Source organism: Corythoichthys intestinalis, chromosome 14 (genome assembly GCF_030265065.1).
Source record: "Corythoichthys intestinalis isolate RoL2023-P3 chromosome 14, ASM3026506v1, whole genome shotgun sequence".
Lineage (NCBI taxonomy): Eukaryota > Metazoa > Chordata > Actinopteri > Syngnathiformes > Syngnathidae > Corythoichthys > Corythoichthys intestinalis.
In genome coordinates, this window is record NC_080408.1 from 16,064,918 (window position 1) to 16,084,850 (window position 19,933).

The 19,933-nt window shown below is 41.9% G+C and overlaps 2 protein-coding genes across 5 annotated transcripts in view; one reads left to right on the top strand and one right to left on the bottom strand.

Annotated features, from left to right (window-relative positions):
* LOC130929535 (collagen alpha-1(XI) chain-like) overlaps nucleotides 1-19,933 on the top strand; it is a 540,279-nt gene that overhangs the window by 58,441 nt on the left and 461,905 nt on the right. The window lies entirely within an intron of this gene.
* The window catches only part of LOC130929537 (netrin-G1-like), a 144,872-nt gene that overhangs the window by 25,105 nt on the left and 99,834 nt on the right, over nucleotides 1-19,933 (bottom strand). For all 4 annotated transcript variants that reach the window (XM_057856741.1, XM_057856739.1, XM_057856740.1 and 1 more), the window contains one exon: nucleotides 4,526-4,698. In XM_057856741.1, the coding sequence (XP_057712724.1) occupies nucleotides 4,526-4,698 (173 nt within the window). The remainder of the gene's footprint in view (nucleotides 1-4,525; nucleotides 4,699-19,933) is intronic.

A 19,933-nucleotide genomic window follows, 5' to 3' on the forward strand; every position in this document is an offset into this window, starting at 1 on the left:
CAAGAGAGGTAATAACGTTAATCTTTTAAGAACTAAAAGTCTTTCTATCTGCGGTTCCCTTTAACTGAAACACGAGGTGGCAATATGGCATAAGTCATACAATAATTACTGGTGCACGATAATTATTGGTCCGATAATTTTCGGTCTGATAATAGGAATTATGACGTCATCCCGATAATTCCAATAACATTTATGATAGGACCGATAATATGTACTGTTCTGGCTTTACAGTTTACAGTACACACTTGTATGGGAAATCAGTTGACCATTTGCGGGGCATTGCTCCCACCTGCTGGTCAGAATAATTCACTGCATCTATTTTTTGTTACAGTAGTTTGGTTCAATCAATTACGCATTGCGATGTCAAGTGGTAGCATTGATAGTCGTGAATGCTTTCTGTTACGTTTCCACCTTGGAAATATATGTAAGTATTTTATGTTTACTATAACATATGGATGTGCAATATATGTTTACTTCTGTGGTGAAGGGTCATATGTACAGAACTTCATAAGTTGTGTTATAGAAGCCAGCCAATGCTTGAGTAGCTCAAGCTAGTGTGCAATGCTATACATATAATAGTTGTGTATATAAGTGTATTTTGCAGTTTGTTGTATAATGAGTATAGAATATGTGTATTTTTCTGTTGTACTTTCACAATATTAAGACGAGTGTCTTCCCATAAAAGCAAGAAAAGACCAAGCCCTGTGGTTTATGGAAGTGCATTCATTCTTAGCTAGCTGTCGGGCAGTGCAGAAGTGAAACGCACTGTTTTGGTCATGTCATTATAAAAATCTGGCGAGATCAAAGGCAAATCTATGTTGGATCCACCACTAGTTTTTATTTTTAAAAATTTTTTAAACCTCCAGGTGTTCAAAAACTTAGGTTATACATTTTAAAGATTATATATTTATTATCGGTTATCGATATCGGTATCGGCTTTGAGGAGCAGGAAGTTATCGATATCGGTTTCAAAAAATGGATATCGTGCATCCCTATAATCACCTTTAACAACCATTTATTGTGGTTACAATAGAGTATCAGTTTGTGTTTGTGATTTTTTTATGAATATAGCAAGAAAACCTCACAATATCCTTTCCCTCTGGGATTATTTTTTATGGCATTTGTCACACCATTGTCTTCACAATAAGTGTACCAAGCGAAATGAGAGGAGAAAAATAAAAATATCGCTCAAATGCATTCCACCACGCCGATGAAACTCCTAACCCGTCAACCTCTTTTGCAAAATGAAATTGGGTTGATGATGTTCCCCAAAAAGTAGGCTGTCAATTTCATTCTCAAAGTTATTTTTGAAGAATTGCCTGTCATCGTTTAGGCAAAACTAGATTCGAACGTTATGAATGAGCTAATTTACAGCTATTTTGTGGATTCGTTAGATTCAGGCTGTTTGTCAGCTGGTATTAGTGGTTCTGATGGATGGGTGTATTGCCTCCTGCACTTTTGCTTTGTTTGAGTATAGATTGCATTTTCCCAACCAGTTTTGTTTTTAGCTGAATATTTTCACACGGTTTTGGCACCACTGCTAGCTTGTTGGGCTGACCCACCACCTGTTGATTTCAGTGAGGTGTCCATATTGTTGATGCCTGATCGGTATTTAATCGACTTTAAGCTCTAATTGTAGTGCTGCAACGATTGATCGATTAACTCATGTATTTGATTAAAATAAAATATTCGAATTAAGTTTTGTTGCTTCGAGTATTCGTTTAATTAAAGTGGTGTAGTAATGGTTTATTTTGAAAGTGTTTGCATTTAGTTTTATTGATTAGGGCTGCCTCATTTCACATGGCTGAATCCAACTGCTCCCTGTTAAGACCAACGTAAGTTTTTGTTTGAGCTAATGTTTTTTAATGCATTCGTAAATTAGTTTAAACATATATTTAGCCGTTTTTTGTGAGAATATGTGTCTGAAAAATTTAAGAACAATGTAAAAAAACTTTAGCATTTTACAGCATTTAAGCTAGCGGACTTTTGTGATGCAAGTTAGCCAATTGTTCTTTTGCTGTACATAGATCCTAATTAATTTTTTTATACTGTTTGAGGCTCAGCTCAGGTATTTTAATTTTTCATGTTCCTTATCCGATTACTTGATTATTCGAACTAACTAGTTCATCGATTAAACGACTACTAAAATAATCGATAGCTGCAGCCCTATCTAATTGTAAACACAATGCTGTGAAATTGACAGGTCGATTAATCGGTTAAACCCTTAGTAGTGACTCACTCACAAATACATTTCAGAACCAGGCAGATAACGAAAGAATTATTTACATGGTTGTTTTTATGATACACTTGATGGATGGACAGGCACGCTAGTGACCCAACTACTTTTATGACAGCAATTAATATGACACATTTCCATTAAATGTCCTCTTTAAAAGCAAAAGGGTTGTGTCTGTTGGAATACCTGAATTGAACAGCCCTCATTGCGTGCCCACCTGCAAGATGAACGGCCAGCGTGATTAAAGCGGAAGACCTTAATGACAGATGAGCCCTATTAAAGCCCGATTGCATTCCGCACGCTCGGCGTATTCGTCTTCATGTGAGGCCCTGTATGTTTAATATTCCTGTCGGAAACACTAATGGTCAAAGGCGTGAGGAATAGGAAATATCGAAGACAAAAATAAGTTCATTCGGCACCCTAGGGGAGCAATATTGTTTCGTCACCTCCATGTGTGACATTATTACATCTTATGCGGCTGCCAAATAAGGACTAATATTGTTTTTGAAGCTGCTAGTCCTGGGTTTCATCAGTTCTCTGCAGATGCGACCATATGTTGGGATTTTTTTTTTTTTTAATAACTGCCTGTCAATCTGCGGTGAAGCGGGTGCAAGGTGAACCCGGCAATATCTCCTCAGATTCCCACCGGTGTGTCGCATGATGTTGCGTTTACAACAACACAGCGATGTGATATTATCGAGAACGAACTCCGGTGACGACGCGCTCACATTTCCTGGCACAGAATCGCAGATCGATGGGAAATGCGATATGGCAAAGCGGGCCGATCAAACAGAGCATCTCAAGTGACCGTGAGAGCGTCTTGACGGTGAGGCTGAGTCAGTGTGAACACATGAGCAGAGGGCCGGATCCTTCCACCATCTGGCCTGGCCTGCCTGTTCACCAGCAGCAAATCCCTGAGTGACTGTATTAGATTTATAGAGGCAATGAGCCCCCCCGCCCGAGGCATGGGATTTGATAAATGTGACTCAACTCCTATCCAAGATTATAATGTGGATAATGCAAAAGAGCACCTTCTGTCTGCAAAGGGGCAGAAAAATAGGCAGCAATTTAAGTGGACTCTTGACAGTGAAGTTCGTGTTCAATTGCTCGTAAATGAATGAAATTGAAGATTATTTATTTTAATGGGCAGAATGGCAGGTATGGCAATTATGTCACTACAAGGCTTTTGGCACTGTGGTGCTTTCTGAGTGGAAGAACTCCATTAAACAATAGAAAGTAAAAAATAGTATATATAACTAGAGGGGTTCGAAATTCCCGATTCTTGGATTATTCGCGATTCGGCCGTGGAAGATTCGAGAACGTTTCACAAACATCCAAATTACGATTATTGAATTACGTATACCAGGTAAAGCAGACCTAAAACACAGTCAGGTCGGTCTTCGGGACACAATGAGGAACGGACCGGGAGTAAATATCATGTTCAACTCATGCCGCTAGATAAAAAAAAAAAAAAAAAAAAAACTGCGTTCTTCTCTCTACTCTTTTTTGGCTCATAAAACTCGACAAGAATGTGACAAAACTTGTGCACTTGTAATTGGTAATTTTTAACCCGTAGTGAAGAAAAAACACGACTTGTAGAACAATTTATTCCTTCGAGTTTTTTTCATGTTTATTTTACAGCGCTAGATTTGGTAATACAAGTGTTTTTTAGTTAAAATTGGTCATTTTACAGGGATAATTTTCATTTTACAAACTCACTTCTTTTGGCACTATTCTATCTCCATAGCTACACGCTCATTCTGAAGTTGCTTTCCCTTGGTGTCTAGGGTCACATCGTCTGAGAAATTGTGTGTGCCCAACACTCTCAAGCATTGTCAAGGACTTCACGCAAAATTCAAGCATTTTTCAAACCTTGAAAACACGACAGTAAAATTCAAGGATTTCAAGGACCCGTACAAACCCTGTCTTTTGGGAAGAAAAAAAATCTGATGAAAAGACTGGAGCACAAACCACAACAAATACATTATTAATCATTTGGTATTAAGCAACTTTTGTCCTTTCCTTTGGTCTCAAGCCCGGACATGAGTTGTCCTGCAGCATGGTTGTTGGCATCAAGACAGCCCACTAAGGAGTAAGTCAGGGGGGCACTTGGACATGACTAGATGGTCCATCTTGGTCGTGACTAAGCACAACAACAACGACTAAACCGGGGATCTAGAACCCCGATCAGATGGTTATGCATTCCACAAAGATTGCTATGGTGACGCCAGTAACAGCTGCTAGCTGAAACCAGACTGTATCCATGGTGAAGGTTGGCAACACACTCACATATATTTGCAGTTCCTTTGGGTATCGGGAGGTAGGAGCCCACGCTCCAGGCTCGGCCGTGGTAGTGCCTCTTACAGCGGCTGCAGTCAGGTCCCGTGGTGTTGTGTTCACACTCGCAGCCCAGCTTCCCCTTGTCGAACACGCAGCTGTTGGCGTGCAGGTTGCACTTGCACCTGAGGTGGAGAGAAGGAGACACAAAATGCTTGACGAGGAATCTGTGGCAAAAAGTTGGAGGGCAGTACATTGAAATCCCAGATGAGACGTTAGACTCAGATCAAAGCTTGATTATTCTCTGCTTTGGTAAGGCAAAAAAAAAAGAAAGACAAGGCCTCATTTGTCAGTACCTCTGCAAAGAGAACAGCGACAAGCTAAATGAAAGGGACTCTTTGCTGAGGGAGCATGAAACAGGGAACTGATTGAGTGGTGATAGCTTGGAGAAAAAAAGCTCATCTTTCCCTATTTTGACGAAGATGTTAAGAGGTTACAACCGGTGTTACTGAAACGGTCTCAGGGCGGGTGACCGTCCAGTCGATTTGACACTCTATCCGTCCCTAGAGCATTGGGCGGCAGTTTTGTTTTTACAAAGAACTTTAGAGCAAAGACTTCCATCATTCCAGACGAGGGCCAGTGAACATGAGATGGAGAAATGACAGCGCGAGTTCGAAATACATCCATTCTAATTGACTTCCTGCCCTCACAATGACATCTTGTGTTAATGATAGATCACTGAAGGGAGAAAGGGAAACTATATCCCGCAGCACTGTTAGAGATGGCCGGGGTAAATGAGCATCATCAGCACACTGCAGATGTATGGCTTTTGCCATCAATACACCCACAGCATACATTTGACCATTTGGGGAAATTTTACGTAAAATCTGTTTTTTAAATGGTTGTAATTAGGGTTTTTCCGATCATGTTTTTTTGCTCCCGATCCGATCCCAATCGTTTTAGTTTGAGTATCTGCCGATCCCGATATTTCCCGGTCCGATTGCTTTTTTTTTTTTTTTTTGCTCCCGATTGAATTCCAATCATTCCCGATAATTTTTCCCGATCATATACATTTTGGCAATGCATTAAGAAAAAAATGAACACAACTGGGACGAATATATACATTCAACATACAGTACATAAGTACTGTATTTGTTTATTATGACAATAAATCCTCAAGATGGCATTTACATTAATATTATTTCTGTGAGAGGGATCCAGGGACTGAAAGACTTGTAATTCTTAAAGGATAAATGTGACTTTGTATATTGTGACTAAATATTGCCATCTAGTGTATTTGTTGAGCTTTCAGTAAATGATACTGTAGCCATTTAACTTCTGCCCAAATGCATGATGGGAAATGCAACCATGACTGTGCGTCGTGGTACTAGTTGATATATCTTCTCTGCATTGGGAAATAACATAGGGTGTTAAGAAAAAGATCAATTACTACCTTTCTTCCCCACATTGCTTCCCATGATTATTCTAATCTTTAGGAGAGGGATTGTAAAGTTTTAGCCATTAAAAAAAAAAAGGCTTCAAAGGCTGCCTAAATTCACCCTACTCATTTTACGGTGCCTTTTAGCTCTATATACTGTATGGGCAAAACGGCGCTACTATAGATTGAACGCGACAATGCGTGAGTGGGTCGTGCAGCGCATGCGTTAATTGCGTTAAATATTGTAATGTGATAAATGTAAAAAATATTAATTCTCGCCGTTAACGCGATAAATTTGATAACCCTACCTTAAGCTTAAACTAAACTCTGGAAGAGTGTAACACATTATGTCTGTAACGTTAAATACAATTAGAAAACGATTTAATTAAAAAAAAAAAAAAAAGTATTAAAAAAAGGCATATCTGATATTTTTCTGCCGATTTCGATACTTTGAAAATGTCGTGATCGGACCCGATCGATCGGGGTGCCGATTGATCTCTATCTGATCTCTGGACATCTCTAGTTGTAATTAGGCCTGAACGATATTGGAAAAAACTATTGTTGCGATTTTTTTTAGGTGTGCAATATATTGCGATATTATATTGCGATAGTAAAAAATAAATAAATAAATAAATAATTTTAAAGAAATATTCACTAGATGACTTGAATAGCTGTTTGGAAATACTTTGCATGACACACCGTGACCACAGTGTATTCATATAATACGGTTTCATTTGTGAATGATTAAGATTGCTGTATTATTATGAAGGGATCCAGGAAGCCATGTCTGCACAAAATAGATAATTTCTTGAACACAATATTTGACACTTCAACAGCAGCAAATACATTAAATGACAAATAAAAGAGCAGGTGCATTCGTCCCCTGAGTTTTTGACAAAATATAACAATAAATAACAACTTCGGTAAAATAACAACAAAGTTGTAAACATATTTGAACAAAAATATTAAATATGACAAATAAGAGTTGTTCACAAACTATAACAATAAGAACCTCAGTAAAACAATAAAGTTGTCAACATATTTGAACTTAAATATTAAATCTGTCAAATAAAAGTGCAAGTGCATTAGTCCCCTGAGTTGTTTGCACAAAATATAACAATATAGAACTGCAAAACTGCAACAAAGTTGTAAAAATATTTAAAAAATATTAAGTATCAAAACTTTATGTGCAGCTGTACTATAGTTATTTGAAAAATACGATTTACAGTTAATTTAAATATAAAAGAAACAGAAACTCAATTGAACTTGTAAATAATTGAACTGAATAACAGCAAATAACTGATGAATAACAGAACCATTTTAACTCCCAAATTTATGTATTTGTCTGCATATCGTCCACCTTCCTTGCTCAGCAATTCTCAACTGGGTCTCATAGGTTTTTGGCCAAGACTACTAGTTTATCCACCATTGCAGGCTTGAGACAACAACGTTGGCACGTAACAATGTTCCCACCTGTACTAAAAAGCCTCTGATGGGAAGCTCGTAGCAGGAATGCATAGATACCTGCGTTTTAAATGGTCCCACATGTTCGACAGATTACTTCTTGTTGAGGCAACCATGGCGAGGCACTGTCAACAGGGCTGTTTTTTGTTCCTTATATTCTTGTCGATAGCCAAAATACTTCCAAAACTCCTTTTGGAGACAGTCTTCCCTATTCAACGTGCTGCTTGATTGCTTGCTTTCACTTTGAAAACGGCCCCTCCTCCCTCCGCTCTGCTGTTCGGCCCCTCCTCCCTCCACTCCGCTCTAGCAGGGGAGGGGGAGGAGCCGATGACTGCGAGCTGGAGAGAATGAGAGACTGTGCGCTCTCTTTCTCGCTCCTTGCTCAAAACAAACGTTTGTGGATTTAAAAAAATGAAATGAAAAAACTATCGCACGTCCTTGCGATGGGACTATTGCGCATGCGCACATCGCGATGGCGATGTTTAAACGATATATCGTTCAGGCCTAGTTGTAATCCTTCTGCAGTACAATGGTACCTCTACATACGAAGTAAATTTGTTCCAGGACCTTGTTTGTAAGTCGAAATTGTCATGTGTTGAGCAGGATTTTCCCAAAAGAATACATTATAATTAGTGCTGTCAAATTTATCGCATTAACGGGCGGTAATTATTTTTGTAATTAATCACGTTAAAATATTTGACTCGTTTAACGCATGCACGATATTATCCGCTCATGCATTGCCTCAAACAGATTAAAATATGCCGTTTTTGCAAATTGAGAGCTAAAACGGCAGTGAAATGCGAGTGGACACAGACGTTCATTGGACAGCGCCTTTTATTGGCATAGGCTTTGGCAACTCGTTCACATCAAACATATCTGTTGTGGCGAGCAACGCGGGGAGGAGTGACAGCAGATGATCTATTTCTTAACACCCTGTTTTGAAAACAACGCAGAGAAGATCTACCATTTGCACACACTACTGACAGTCATGGTTGCCGAACTTCCCATCATGCATTTGGGCGGAACAGTTAAGTCGCTACAGTATCATTTAGTGTAAGCACAACAAAAATAATATTCCTATCTCTCAATAAAATAATGTTCACAAAAAGAAAAGCTCTCAATGCAAAGAGAACTGGCATTCCCAATCAAAATAGCTATGAAAAATACACATAAAACTTACTCAGACTTTGCCTTGGCTAGATCTCTAATTAATTCAAAACTCACCACTGACACCTTGTGGTGTATTTCAATCACTACCTTTCGTAGTTACCCGCTCGGCGACGTCAACAATGACTAGCTATTTATTTTTTGATTGAAAATTTTACAATTTTTATTCAAATGAAAACATTAAGAGGGGTTTTAATATAAAATGACTGTAACTTGTACTCACATTTATCTTTTAAGAACTACAAGTCTTTCTATCTGTGGATCCCTTTAACAGAATGTTAATAATGTTAATGCCATCTTGTGGATTTATTGTTATAATAAACAAATACAGTACTTATGTACAGTATGTTGAATTAATATGTCCATCTTGTGTGTTATTTTTCCTTTCCAACAATAATTTACAGAAAAATATGGCATATTTTAGAGATGGTTTGAGAATTGCGATTTAATTTTTAAGCTGCAATTAACTCGATTAAAAATTTTAATCATTTGACAGCCCTAATTATAATTCCATTAATTCGTTCCACAGCCCGAAAATCTACACTACATCCTTAATAAATACTGCTGGTACTATTGCAAATAGCAATTACACAGAGAAAAACAAATAAATTATGAATGAAAAATGGAATAATAATATAATAATAAAAATACCTGTAATAATGTAACGAATCGGGTTCTAATGTGGCAGATGTATTTTTGCGTGGTGTACCTGAACGCACCGCGTGGCTGACGTGACAGACTGAGGGAGGACTTTTCAGGCATGTTGTATTGCACAAGTTCTGAAATAAATTATTAAAAACCTGACGAAATTGGCGATTTCTTTGGCGATATTACAATAATAATAATTGTCACATTAACTTATACAGACTGGCGAACGGAGGAGGACCGTCGAAATCATAGACCGTCTACGGCCGTATTGTTGAGCCAGTTCACAGAGGCACGCCCTGCGCTCATATTCTTTTTATCATTTGCATCTTCATTTCAATGGTAAGCCTCACCTTTTTATTTTTTTCACCACCTTCACTAACGTTACCCATGTTGATTTCTCTCACAAGAAAATCCGCCGTGCGTCTGTCTTGCGGGAAAACAAACTGTGGTGCTGTCATGAATCGTCGTATTTCGGTCATGTCGTCGGATGTAGAAACAAATGATGAGTCAAATTTCACGTCAGCTGTCGAGCAGATCGTGTGTTGAAGAGATCGTATGTCGAGGTACCACTGTACTTTGGTATTTATTTGATAATTAACTGGAAGGTGGTACATATGAAGTACATCTATTTTTTGTCCCATTTTCATTGTGTGTTTTATGAAATAAGAGTTTGAAACAATTTGACTGATTTCAAAATAAAGACACTTTCATCAATCCAACCCTTTTATATGAAATGACAATAATATAAACGATGTGTTCAAAATTAAATTTACTTTGAATTGCAATGTCATCAATTATGTAATGAACTCTATATGCTACTTTAAAATGTAATTGTTAGTAAAATGGTTTTGGTAATGAAAACAGACCTGGGTTTACGACTAAGCTTTGTTCTCAAGCTCTGAAGGAATCTAATATTGGCATGTTCAAATTAAGCCTGTCGCAATATGCAATAATTCCATTTATCGCACGATAAATAAAAATGAAGGCGGTAATTTTTGCGCTGCGATTTATTGCCTCGCGTGCACGTGTGTGCGCGCGTGCAGCAGACGTGCTTTTAAAAGTTCGGATTCCTTGTTACCAACTGCGCAAAATGCATCTTCGTTCCAAGTCATGCAAAAAATAGCGCCGGAGCCAATCGCGTTTACCGGCCGGTCAGTGCTCCGGATTGACTGTGGACTATCTCCGGCGCGCACAACGCCGGATATTTACAACGAAGTCCCCCAAAACATTGTTACCGACTTGGCTGCTACGAACAACATTCCTTTGACAACGGACAGCTGAATGGAAATGATGAACATTGAGTGGCAAATTAAGAGCTGTGCTTCAAACTCCTCCTGTTTATGAAAGTCGATTGTCATATGCTGGTGTTGTGCAGTAATGAGCAGTCGTGACTTCAGCGGCGTTTGCTAACTTTTTTAATCCGCGCACACACCAGATATCATGAAATAGCAAACTAGATGTGTTACGTTCCATGCCATTTGCTACGTGAGCCCAGAGTGATTATGGGACACGTAGTCCATATACTACATCGATGAATTCTAAACTGTCATGACTGAATGGAAGTTAAGAAGGCCAAATCAATCCATACCAGTGACTATAGATAATGTTGCAAATATTGTTAATTCAGTACGTGACACAGATGGATTCGGATCACAAATTGGATGTCTTGCTCATGTAGTAAACCTAGCTGCTAAGAGAGCTGTAGCAATCAACAGTGCGCCCCACCTCACTTTACAAACAGTAAAGATTGTTCTCAGCATTTTTATAAATTTTTTCAGATCAGTAAGACGTACATAAATATTATGCACTAAAATGCATGTTTATATGATGGCAATTTAGTTTTTGCTCATTAGCAAAAAAAAAAAAAAAAAAAAAACGAAACAAAAAATACAATTGTTTTTTTTTCTCCAGAGCATTAAATGTATTGAACCGGATCGAAAATTGCGTCCCCCGTATCGAAAATCATACCGAACCGTGACTTAACAGTATCGTTGCATCCCTATGGAACACCATTCATTTGCCTAAATGCTTAAGTTGTTAAGTGCAATTTTATGTTTTTTTCTTGAAAAACACATTTAATTTATTCTTTGTTTCTGTGCGGTATTAATATTGTTGTCTTTTACTTAAGAGGCATGGTCTATTGTTTTTAGTTGTGATTTCTTAAAAAGTATTTTTGAATTTAAGAGTAAATATGTATCGTGTTTAAATGGGTGTACTTTATCTATTAATATATACTGTATTCTCACTGTGTTATTGTAAATTGGTTTAAAAAAAATTGGGGGGCACAATAATATCGCATATCGCAATAATTTATGAGATAAATTATCGCACACTAAAATTTGTTATCGCGACAGGCCTAGTTCAAACCTTATTTCACATTAAATCGGAATAGTAAATCCAGATTATGATATTAAATGTTTCAACTGATGCTTTTTTTTCCCACAATCTCAGTGTGTATATAAAACCAGGATACACAGTATTTAAATTGATGTTAGCCTACCTGATACCTTACACTTTCCCATAGCCAATAATGCCAGTTTCATTCAGTTCAATCTATGAAACGCCCACAACTCGCAATTTGCTCAATGAAAGCCTTCTGCCGCGAAGACAGCAGTCGCTCCCTGAAGTCAAGTGCGATCAGATTTGACCTTCCTCTTAATTAAAAACCAGCAAAATCTGGATCTTCTGGCCCGAACTGGTGCTGCGAGAGAATGTGGAGTCAAGAGGTTGAGGATTGCAGCCACTGGATGCTTTTGCCGTTGGCACTGTCATTAAAAAAAAAAAAAATTCAAAGTGTTTTTTTATTCCCAGTACGACACGCTGGAGCCTGTGCAGCCCTTTTGATTACAAAGGCATTTAGATAGTAGAGGTGACCTTATAGATGCCCAAAGGCAACTTCTATTCCCCAAATCCTAACAAATGACCATGATTAAGATGCCATGAGAGGTCCCGTATTCTTCGGACTATAAGTCGCACCTGTGTGTAAGTCGCACCAGCCATAAAATGCCCGACTAAGAGGAAAAAAACATATATACAGTGGGGCAAATAAGTATTTAGTCAACAACCAATTGTGCACGTTCTCCTACTTGAAAAGATTAGAGAGGCCTGTAATTGTCAACATGGGTAAACCTCAACCATGAGAGACAGAATGTGGAAACCCCCCCCCCCCCCCCCCCCCCCAGAAAATCACATTCTTTGATTTTTAAAGAATTTATTTCCGAATTAGAGAGGAAAATAAGTATTTGGTCACCTACAAACAAGCAAGATTTCTGGGTGTCAAAGAGGTCTAGCTTCTTCTAACGAGGTCTAACGTGGCTCAACTCGTTACCTGTATTAACTCATTATCGGTATAAAAGACACCTGTCCACAATCTCAGTCAGTCACACTCCAAACTCCACTATGGCCAAGACAAAATTGTAGACCTGCACCAGGCTGGGAGGACTGAATCTGCAATAGGTAGAAAGGTAAAGAAATCAACTGTGGGAGCAATTATTAGAAAATGGAAGACATACAAGACCACTGATAATCTCCCTCGATCTGGGGCTCCAAGCAAGATCTCACCACGTGGCGTCAAAATGATAACAAGAACGGTGAACAAAAATGCATAATAAATGAATGCAAATAAATTCTTTAAAAATCAAACAATGTGATTTTCTGTTTTTTTTCCCACATTCTGTCTCTCATGGTTGAAGTTTACCCATGTTGACAATTACAGGCCTCTCTAATATTTTCAAGTGAAAGAACTTGCACAATTAGTGGTTGACTAAATACTTATTTGCCCCACTGTAAGTCGCACCGGAGTATAAGTCGCATTTTAGGGGGAAATTTACTTGATAAAATCCAACACACACTGTAGAACAGATATGTCATCTTGAAAGGCAATTTAATATAAAAATACAATAGAGAACAACATGCTGAATAAGTGTACAGTATGATAATGTTACATGATGCATGAACAACGAAATGCGAATATACTGTCCTAACCAGGACGCTACTGCTCGGGCCTGGCTATACAGCGAGCTAAACTCCCAGATGACGATGCTGGACGTCCGTATAATTTGCTGACTTAATTTTTGCCGTCGTTATGACACCATCATTTGAAGAGTGAAACTAAAAATAGAAATAATACAAATCAGTTTCGTCCTTGATACCAAACAGGTTCGCATCAACGTAAATAAATGATAATTAGCTGCTATTACAGCAATGACACAAACGGTTAGCATGCGTACGCTAGCATTAGCACATCGTTCAAACAACCACACAACTGGCTCTAAGTGTCCGCTTGCGGGTGGAAAACACACCACAACAACACAGAAAAGATAATATACACAGGCGTTGCCACTGCAGAGATATTTTACAAGTATAAACAATGAACGTTAAGTTCGCAGCCGTGTTTTTCTCTCTCTGTCTCTCTCGCTCGCTCTCTCTCTCATGCTGCGTAGCTGTCAGTCTTCTTCTGCCGTGTGAGCCCTCCTCTTCGTGTAAACAAGTGCGAGTGCGCCCCTACTTGGGCGTGAAAGCGCTACAAACTGAAAACATGCATTTCAATATAAAAAAAGTAAATAATACAATTGAACACACATTGCCAAATGCAGAACGCGAATGTGGCCATAGCTATTAAGAGTTATTCAGATATCTATAGCATAAACAACATGCGAACAAGTTTACCAAACCATCAGTGTCACTCCAAAACACCAAAATAACATGTGAAATGATATTATAATGTGTTAATAATTACATATAAGTCGCTCCTGAGTATAAGTCGCATAATTCGTATAATTTTGTTTAATGTCCACCAATAGTGTGAACCCAAAATTGCAGTAACATTTTTTTACTGCTTCCTGATCCTTTAACATGCAGCTCAACAGTTGCTAAGGTTGAGATGACTTAAAAGCTTGGAGCAATGTTGTCGTTAATTTTGTAGAGTTGCAAAAGTCTAATGGGAAAAAAAAATAATACAGTATATCCACAATCTTCCCTCAGCGGTATACAGGAGTTATTCAAATTCAATTTAGGCACAAATGAATAGTTTTAGATAAGCTACAAAGCATTTACGGTTTATTTTATGTTCCGCAATGTTCCCCTAGAGCCATCGACTAACTCTGCGAACCCCTCTGCCACCGCCTCCTCTGATGGGAATCGCAAACTCATAAAAGAGCCGCTTGGTGCACTCAACAGCTACGAAGACACTTAAAAGTAATCTAAATTTGTAAGCTCCTCCGCAACCGCCTTCGCGACAGAGACAGCGCCCTGATGCAAAAACACACACGGGGAAGATCTAAACCCTCAGGATGCCGGAGACGCCGTTTCAGTGGTCGTGGCGAGATTTGCCAGCAAAACAGCATAATGATCTTCTCACATCTGATATGCTAGCATGTGAATATCCTTTTAAACTGCTCGGCGCCGTTCTTCGACTGCAAATTTGAATGCATTTTCATAGTTTTCATGCAATTTTGGGAGGCTTAACCATTGTCCCTACAAAAAGTGACAGGGATTACACAGGATTTGGCTATGGTATTTGTGTAGGTTCATTGTCAAACATCAAACTAATACACAAATCTTTGTGTCAATCAAATTTTATTTTAAGTCCCTGTAAAGTGAAAATAAGTTTCTTGTTAACATACAGTAGCTCACCACATTAAAGAGTCTTGTTAAATAACCTGCAAAATTTGAATACCGTATTGGCCCGAACGTAAGACGGCCCCGATTATGAGACGACCCCATCTTTTTCAAGACTCAAGTTTGAAAAAAGACTTTTGAACACCAAATTAATTTTTATAAAGAAAATAATTACAGTACATCCGAAACAAATAAACAATATATTTGAGAGAAAAAGCATGTTATTTTGCCCCATTCAAATCTTAATATCTGAACCTTTAAATATGTAAAATTTAAGTGCAATCATATTTGTAAATGAATGGCTTCTGGTTTTTTAAATGTAAATAAACCAATCTATTGTGATAAAACAACAAAATTATAATAACTGCATTAACCATCAAAGTGAAGTCTAACTGTAACTGTAGTCTTGAAACAAATCTGAATAAGGAAAAACGTTGCAATAAAATAATGGAAACTGGTTAAACTTGAGAGTAGCTGAGATCTATCATGACAGAACATCGCTTCAATGATATCTGGCGCCATCTAGCGTCGTAAATGGGGAGAGTGTTAGGTTTTGTGTTGTGTTTTTCCTAGTGTGACTTCTCTCTGATTACCCATTGATTTCACCTGTGTGTGTTCTCCCAGCGTATCCTGCAATCTGCATCCACCTGTGTTACCCAGCTGTTCCTCGTCTCGTTACCCCTTGTCTGCGTGTGTATATAATGACCCAGTTCCTTGTCACCCCTTGTTGCGTCATTGTCTATGTCAATGTCTGTCTATGCAAACGTCAATTTCAAGTCCTGTCCAAGCCCTCGTGTCCCAGTCCCTCTGATTAAGTAAGTTTTGGTTTGAACATTGCCTTTTTGATCACCAGTCCTTTTGTTTGTACTTTGTGATTTTTGTTAGTCATTATTAAAACGTTTTTTGAGTTCACTGCCACCTGCCTTGCATCTTTGTTTTCCCTGCAATTGGGTCCACACAACCTGCCTGCCCACGCATCTTCGTGACAGAATGACGCAACCAATGGTGGACCCAGCGGGAAAAATCCGAGACCGGCGTGCACGCCGACGACCATCCGCCCATTCCCCCGATTATGTTCTGCCTCGCCACGTTTTTTTAGATTCAGATTTTTCTGATTTTGAAGAATATAGCAATTCATATGATTTTCTTTCTGACACCGACTCCCACCCAGATTTTTATTCCATGCCCTATTCTTCACCCTCTCAGTTTTTGTCACGCCTCAGTCATTCCACGTCCCCTTCCCAGCCTTTTTCTCTGGACCCTTACCTGGGTTCCCGTTTGGCCATCTACACTGGACCTCCGCGTGGTGGCCAGCGGGGGCGCCCAGGTAAGGGCCGTAGCTCCTTCACCCCTCCTTCAATCCCACCATGTCAAGTTCCTCCCGCGCCGGCTCCCCGCAGTCAAGTTCCTCCCGCGCCGGCTCCCCGCAGTCAAGTTCCTCCCGCGCCGGCTCCCCGCAGTCAAGTTCCTCCCGCGCCGGCTCCCCGCAGTCAAGTTCCTCCCGCGCCGGCTCCCCGCAGTCAAGTTCCTCCCGCGCCGGCTCCCCGCAGTCAAGTGGCTCCAGCGCCGACTCCCCGCAGTCAAGTGGCTCCAGCGCCGACTCCCCGCAGTCAAGTGGCTCCCGCGCCGACTCCCCGCAGTCAAGTGGCTCCCGCGCCGACTCCCCGCAGTCAAGTGGCTCCCGCGCCGACTCCCCGCAGTCAAGTGGCTCCCGCGCCGCCTCCCCGCAGTCAAGTGGCTCCCGCGCCGACTCCCCGCAGTCAAGTGGCTCCCGCGCCGACTCCCCGCAGTCAAGTGGCTCCCGCGCCGACTCCCCGCAGTCAAGTGGCTCCCGCGCCGACTCCCCGCAGTCAAGTGGCTCCCGCGCCGACTCCCCGCAGTCAAGTGGCTCCCGCGCCGACTCCCCGCAGTCAAGTGGCTCCCGCGCCGACTCCCCGCAGTCAAGTGGCTCCCGCGCCGACTCCCCGCAGTCAAGTGCCACCCGCGCCCACTCCCCGCAGTCAAGTGGCTCCCGCGCCGACTCCCCGCAGTCAAGTGGCTCCCGCGCCGACTCCCCGCAGTCAAGTGGCTCCCGCGCCGACTCCCCGCAGTCAAGTGGCTCCCGCGCCGACTCCCCGCAGTCAAGTGCCACCCGCGCCGACTCCCCGCAGTCTTGTTCTCCCGCCAGCAGTCTCCTGCGACTCCGCTGCTGTTCCGCCAGCAGTCTCCTGCGACTCCGCTGCTGTTCCGCCAGCAGTCTCCTGCGACTCCGCTGCTGTTCCGCCAGCAGTCTCCTGCGACTCCGCTGCTGTTCCGCCAGCAGTCTCCTGCGACTCCGCTGCTGTTCCGCCAGCAGTCTCCTGCGACTCCGCTGCTGTTCCGCCAGCAGTCTCCTGCGACTCCGCTGCTGTTCCGCCAGCAGTCTCCTGCGACTCCGCTGCTGTTCCGCCAGCAGTCTCCTGCGACTCCGCTGCTGTCCCGCCAGCAGTCTCCTGCGACCCCGCTGCTGTCCCGCCAGCAGTCTCCTGCGACCCCGCTGCTGTCCCGCCAGCAGTCTCTTGCGACCCCGCTGCTGTCCCGCCAGCAGTCTCCTGCGACCCCGCTGCTGTCCCGCCAGCAGTCTCCTGCGACCCCGCTGCTGTCCCGCCAGCAGTCTCCTGCGACCCCGCTGCTGTCCCGCCAGCAGTCTCCTGCGACCCCGCTGCTGTCCCGCCAGCAGTCTCCTGCGACCCCGCTGCTGTCCCGCCAGCAGTCTCCTGCGACCCCGCTGCTGTCCCGCCAGCAGTCTCCTGCGACCCCGCTGCTGTCCCGCCAGCAGACTCCTGCGACCCCGCTGCTGTCCCGCCAGCAGACTCCTGCGACCCCGCTGCTGTCCCGCCAGCAGACTCCTGCGACCCCGCTGCTGTCCCGCCAGCAGACTCCTGCGACCCCGCTGCTGTCCCGCCAGCAGACTCCTGCGACCCCGCTGCTGTCCCGCCAGCAGACGACTCCGCTGCTGTCCCGCCAGCAGACGACTCCGCTGCTGTCCCGCCAGCAGACGCCGAAGTTCCTGGCCCTCGCCTCGACGATGCTGCTCCCCGCTTCTTGCCACGGCTTGGCGGCATGAAAGACCGAGCACTGCCTCGTCTGGGACGCCCACCTGATCGGCCCGTGTGGTCGCCCAACGTCTGGCGCCCTGGACGCCCTCCAGATCGACCCTTGCGGTCAACCCATGTCTGGCGTCCTGGACGCCCGCCTGACTGGCCCTGACGGGCTGGTGTTGCTCCCTCCCCCGAGCAACCTTCTGACTTTTTGTTTCTTCAGGACGTCTGGGATCCGTCCTTTGAGGGGGGGGTACTGTTAGGTTTTGTGTTGTGTTTTTCCTAGTGTGACTTCTCTCTGATTACCCATTGATTTCACCTGTGTGTGTTCTCCCAGCGTATCCTGCAATCTGCATCCACCTGTGTTACCCAGCTGTTCCTCGTCTCGTTACCCCTTGTCTGCGTGTGTATATAATGACCCAGTTCCTTGTCACCCCTTGTTGCGTCATTGTCTATGTCAATGTCTGTCTATGCAAACGTCAATTTCAAGTCCTGTCCAAGCCCTCGTGTCCCAGTCCCTCTGATTAAGTAAGTTTTGGTTTGAACATTGCCTTTTTGATCACCAGTCCTTTTGTTTGTACTTTGTGATTTTTGTTAGTCATTATTAAAACGTTTTTTGAGTTCACTGCCACCTGCCTTGCATCTTTGTTTTCCCTGCAATTGGGTCCACACAACCTGCCTGCCCACGCATCTTCGTGACAGAGAGTAGCTGAGATCTGTCATGACAGAACATCGCTTCAATGATATCTGGCGCCATCTAGCGTCCTGAATGGGTATAATGTCTAGACCACGAATATAAGACGACCCCCTCTTTTTCAGTCTTATTTCAATTAAATAAACACTGTCATATATTTGGGCCAATGCGGTAATTCAAAGCCAGGTATAAAAAAAATGAGCCTCCATAAAAATGTCATCCTTTCAGCTCTAAGACACTTCGAGTGTGTCGCTGAATATGCCAAAAACACACTGTGGTCAACACTAAAAGGGGAAGTTCAGAATTTTTGACATTGAGCTTATTTTCAAGTTAGCGAGGGTTTAATTAGTTAGTGGAGTTGGTTTAAACAAATTTCGTGCAGTGTGTTAGTTATTTGTTGGTTGCAGGGCTCCGGAGTGGCTAAGCTAGCGTGAGTCAATGGTGCTGGCTTGCATGCCGATAAAAAAACGATATTAACAGACCTAACTGTTCAAACGGAGCCATGTCGTGGTCAAAGAGTAAACAGTACAGTGCATCAGCGTGATTGATTTGGGGAATGAGGAGTCCCTTTCGTTCCTACCCAAAAAATCAGCGGTGACAAACCAATGTGATATCACTCTGCCTTGAGCTGTTCCCTGCAGAGCTGCTGGATTACAAATATTGCTGTTCATATTCCAATCATTGACATGCATTGTTAAGTTTTAATAACTTTATCCTGAAGAAATAGCCAACGCATGGGTCATCAGCAGTATTGTTAATCTTACTTTAAAGAAAATAATTAAGACAGTTACAAATTACTTGTCCCAAAAAGTAATTGAGTTAGTAACTCAGTTACCTCAGTGTAAGAGTAATTAGTTATTTGGCAAAGTAACTGGTGTTGCTATTCATGTTTTATACGTTATTACCTGATCCATTCTATAACGTCTTTGACATCAAATATGTTTATATTAATCGATTGAATTAGTTTTTTTTTTTCATTAAAAACATTTTCATTTAAAAAAAAAAAAAAACATAGGTCACACTATGTGAAGTTTAAAGGGTTTTTGGGACAATAGGCCCTGGCCCAACTCGTTACTCTGAACTAGACACAGGGGTATTGCGGATATTGCGATAACTAGATTGTAACCTTTGCTATGTTTGGAAGTCATTTAGAACACTATACCTAGCAAGGGTGGATCAGTTGATTCAAATCACTTTTGTACCCAGAGATGGGTCATCTGACTCTAATCAGCATATCTTTTAGGAGAATTGAAGCCCTCATTAGTCATCCCCATTCGCCCTCTCAAAACCATAGGGTTGGATTGCACCAATTAGCTTCTTGAGTGTTTGCT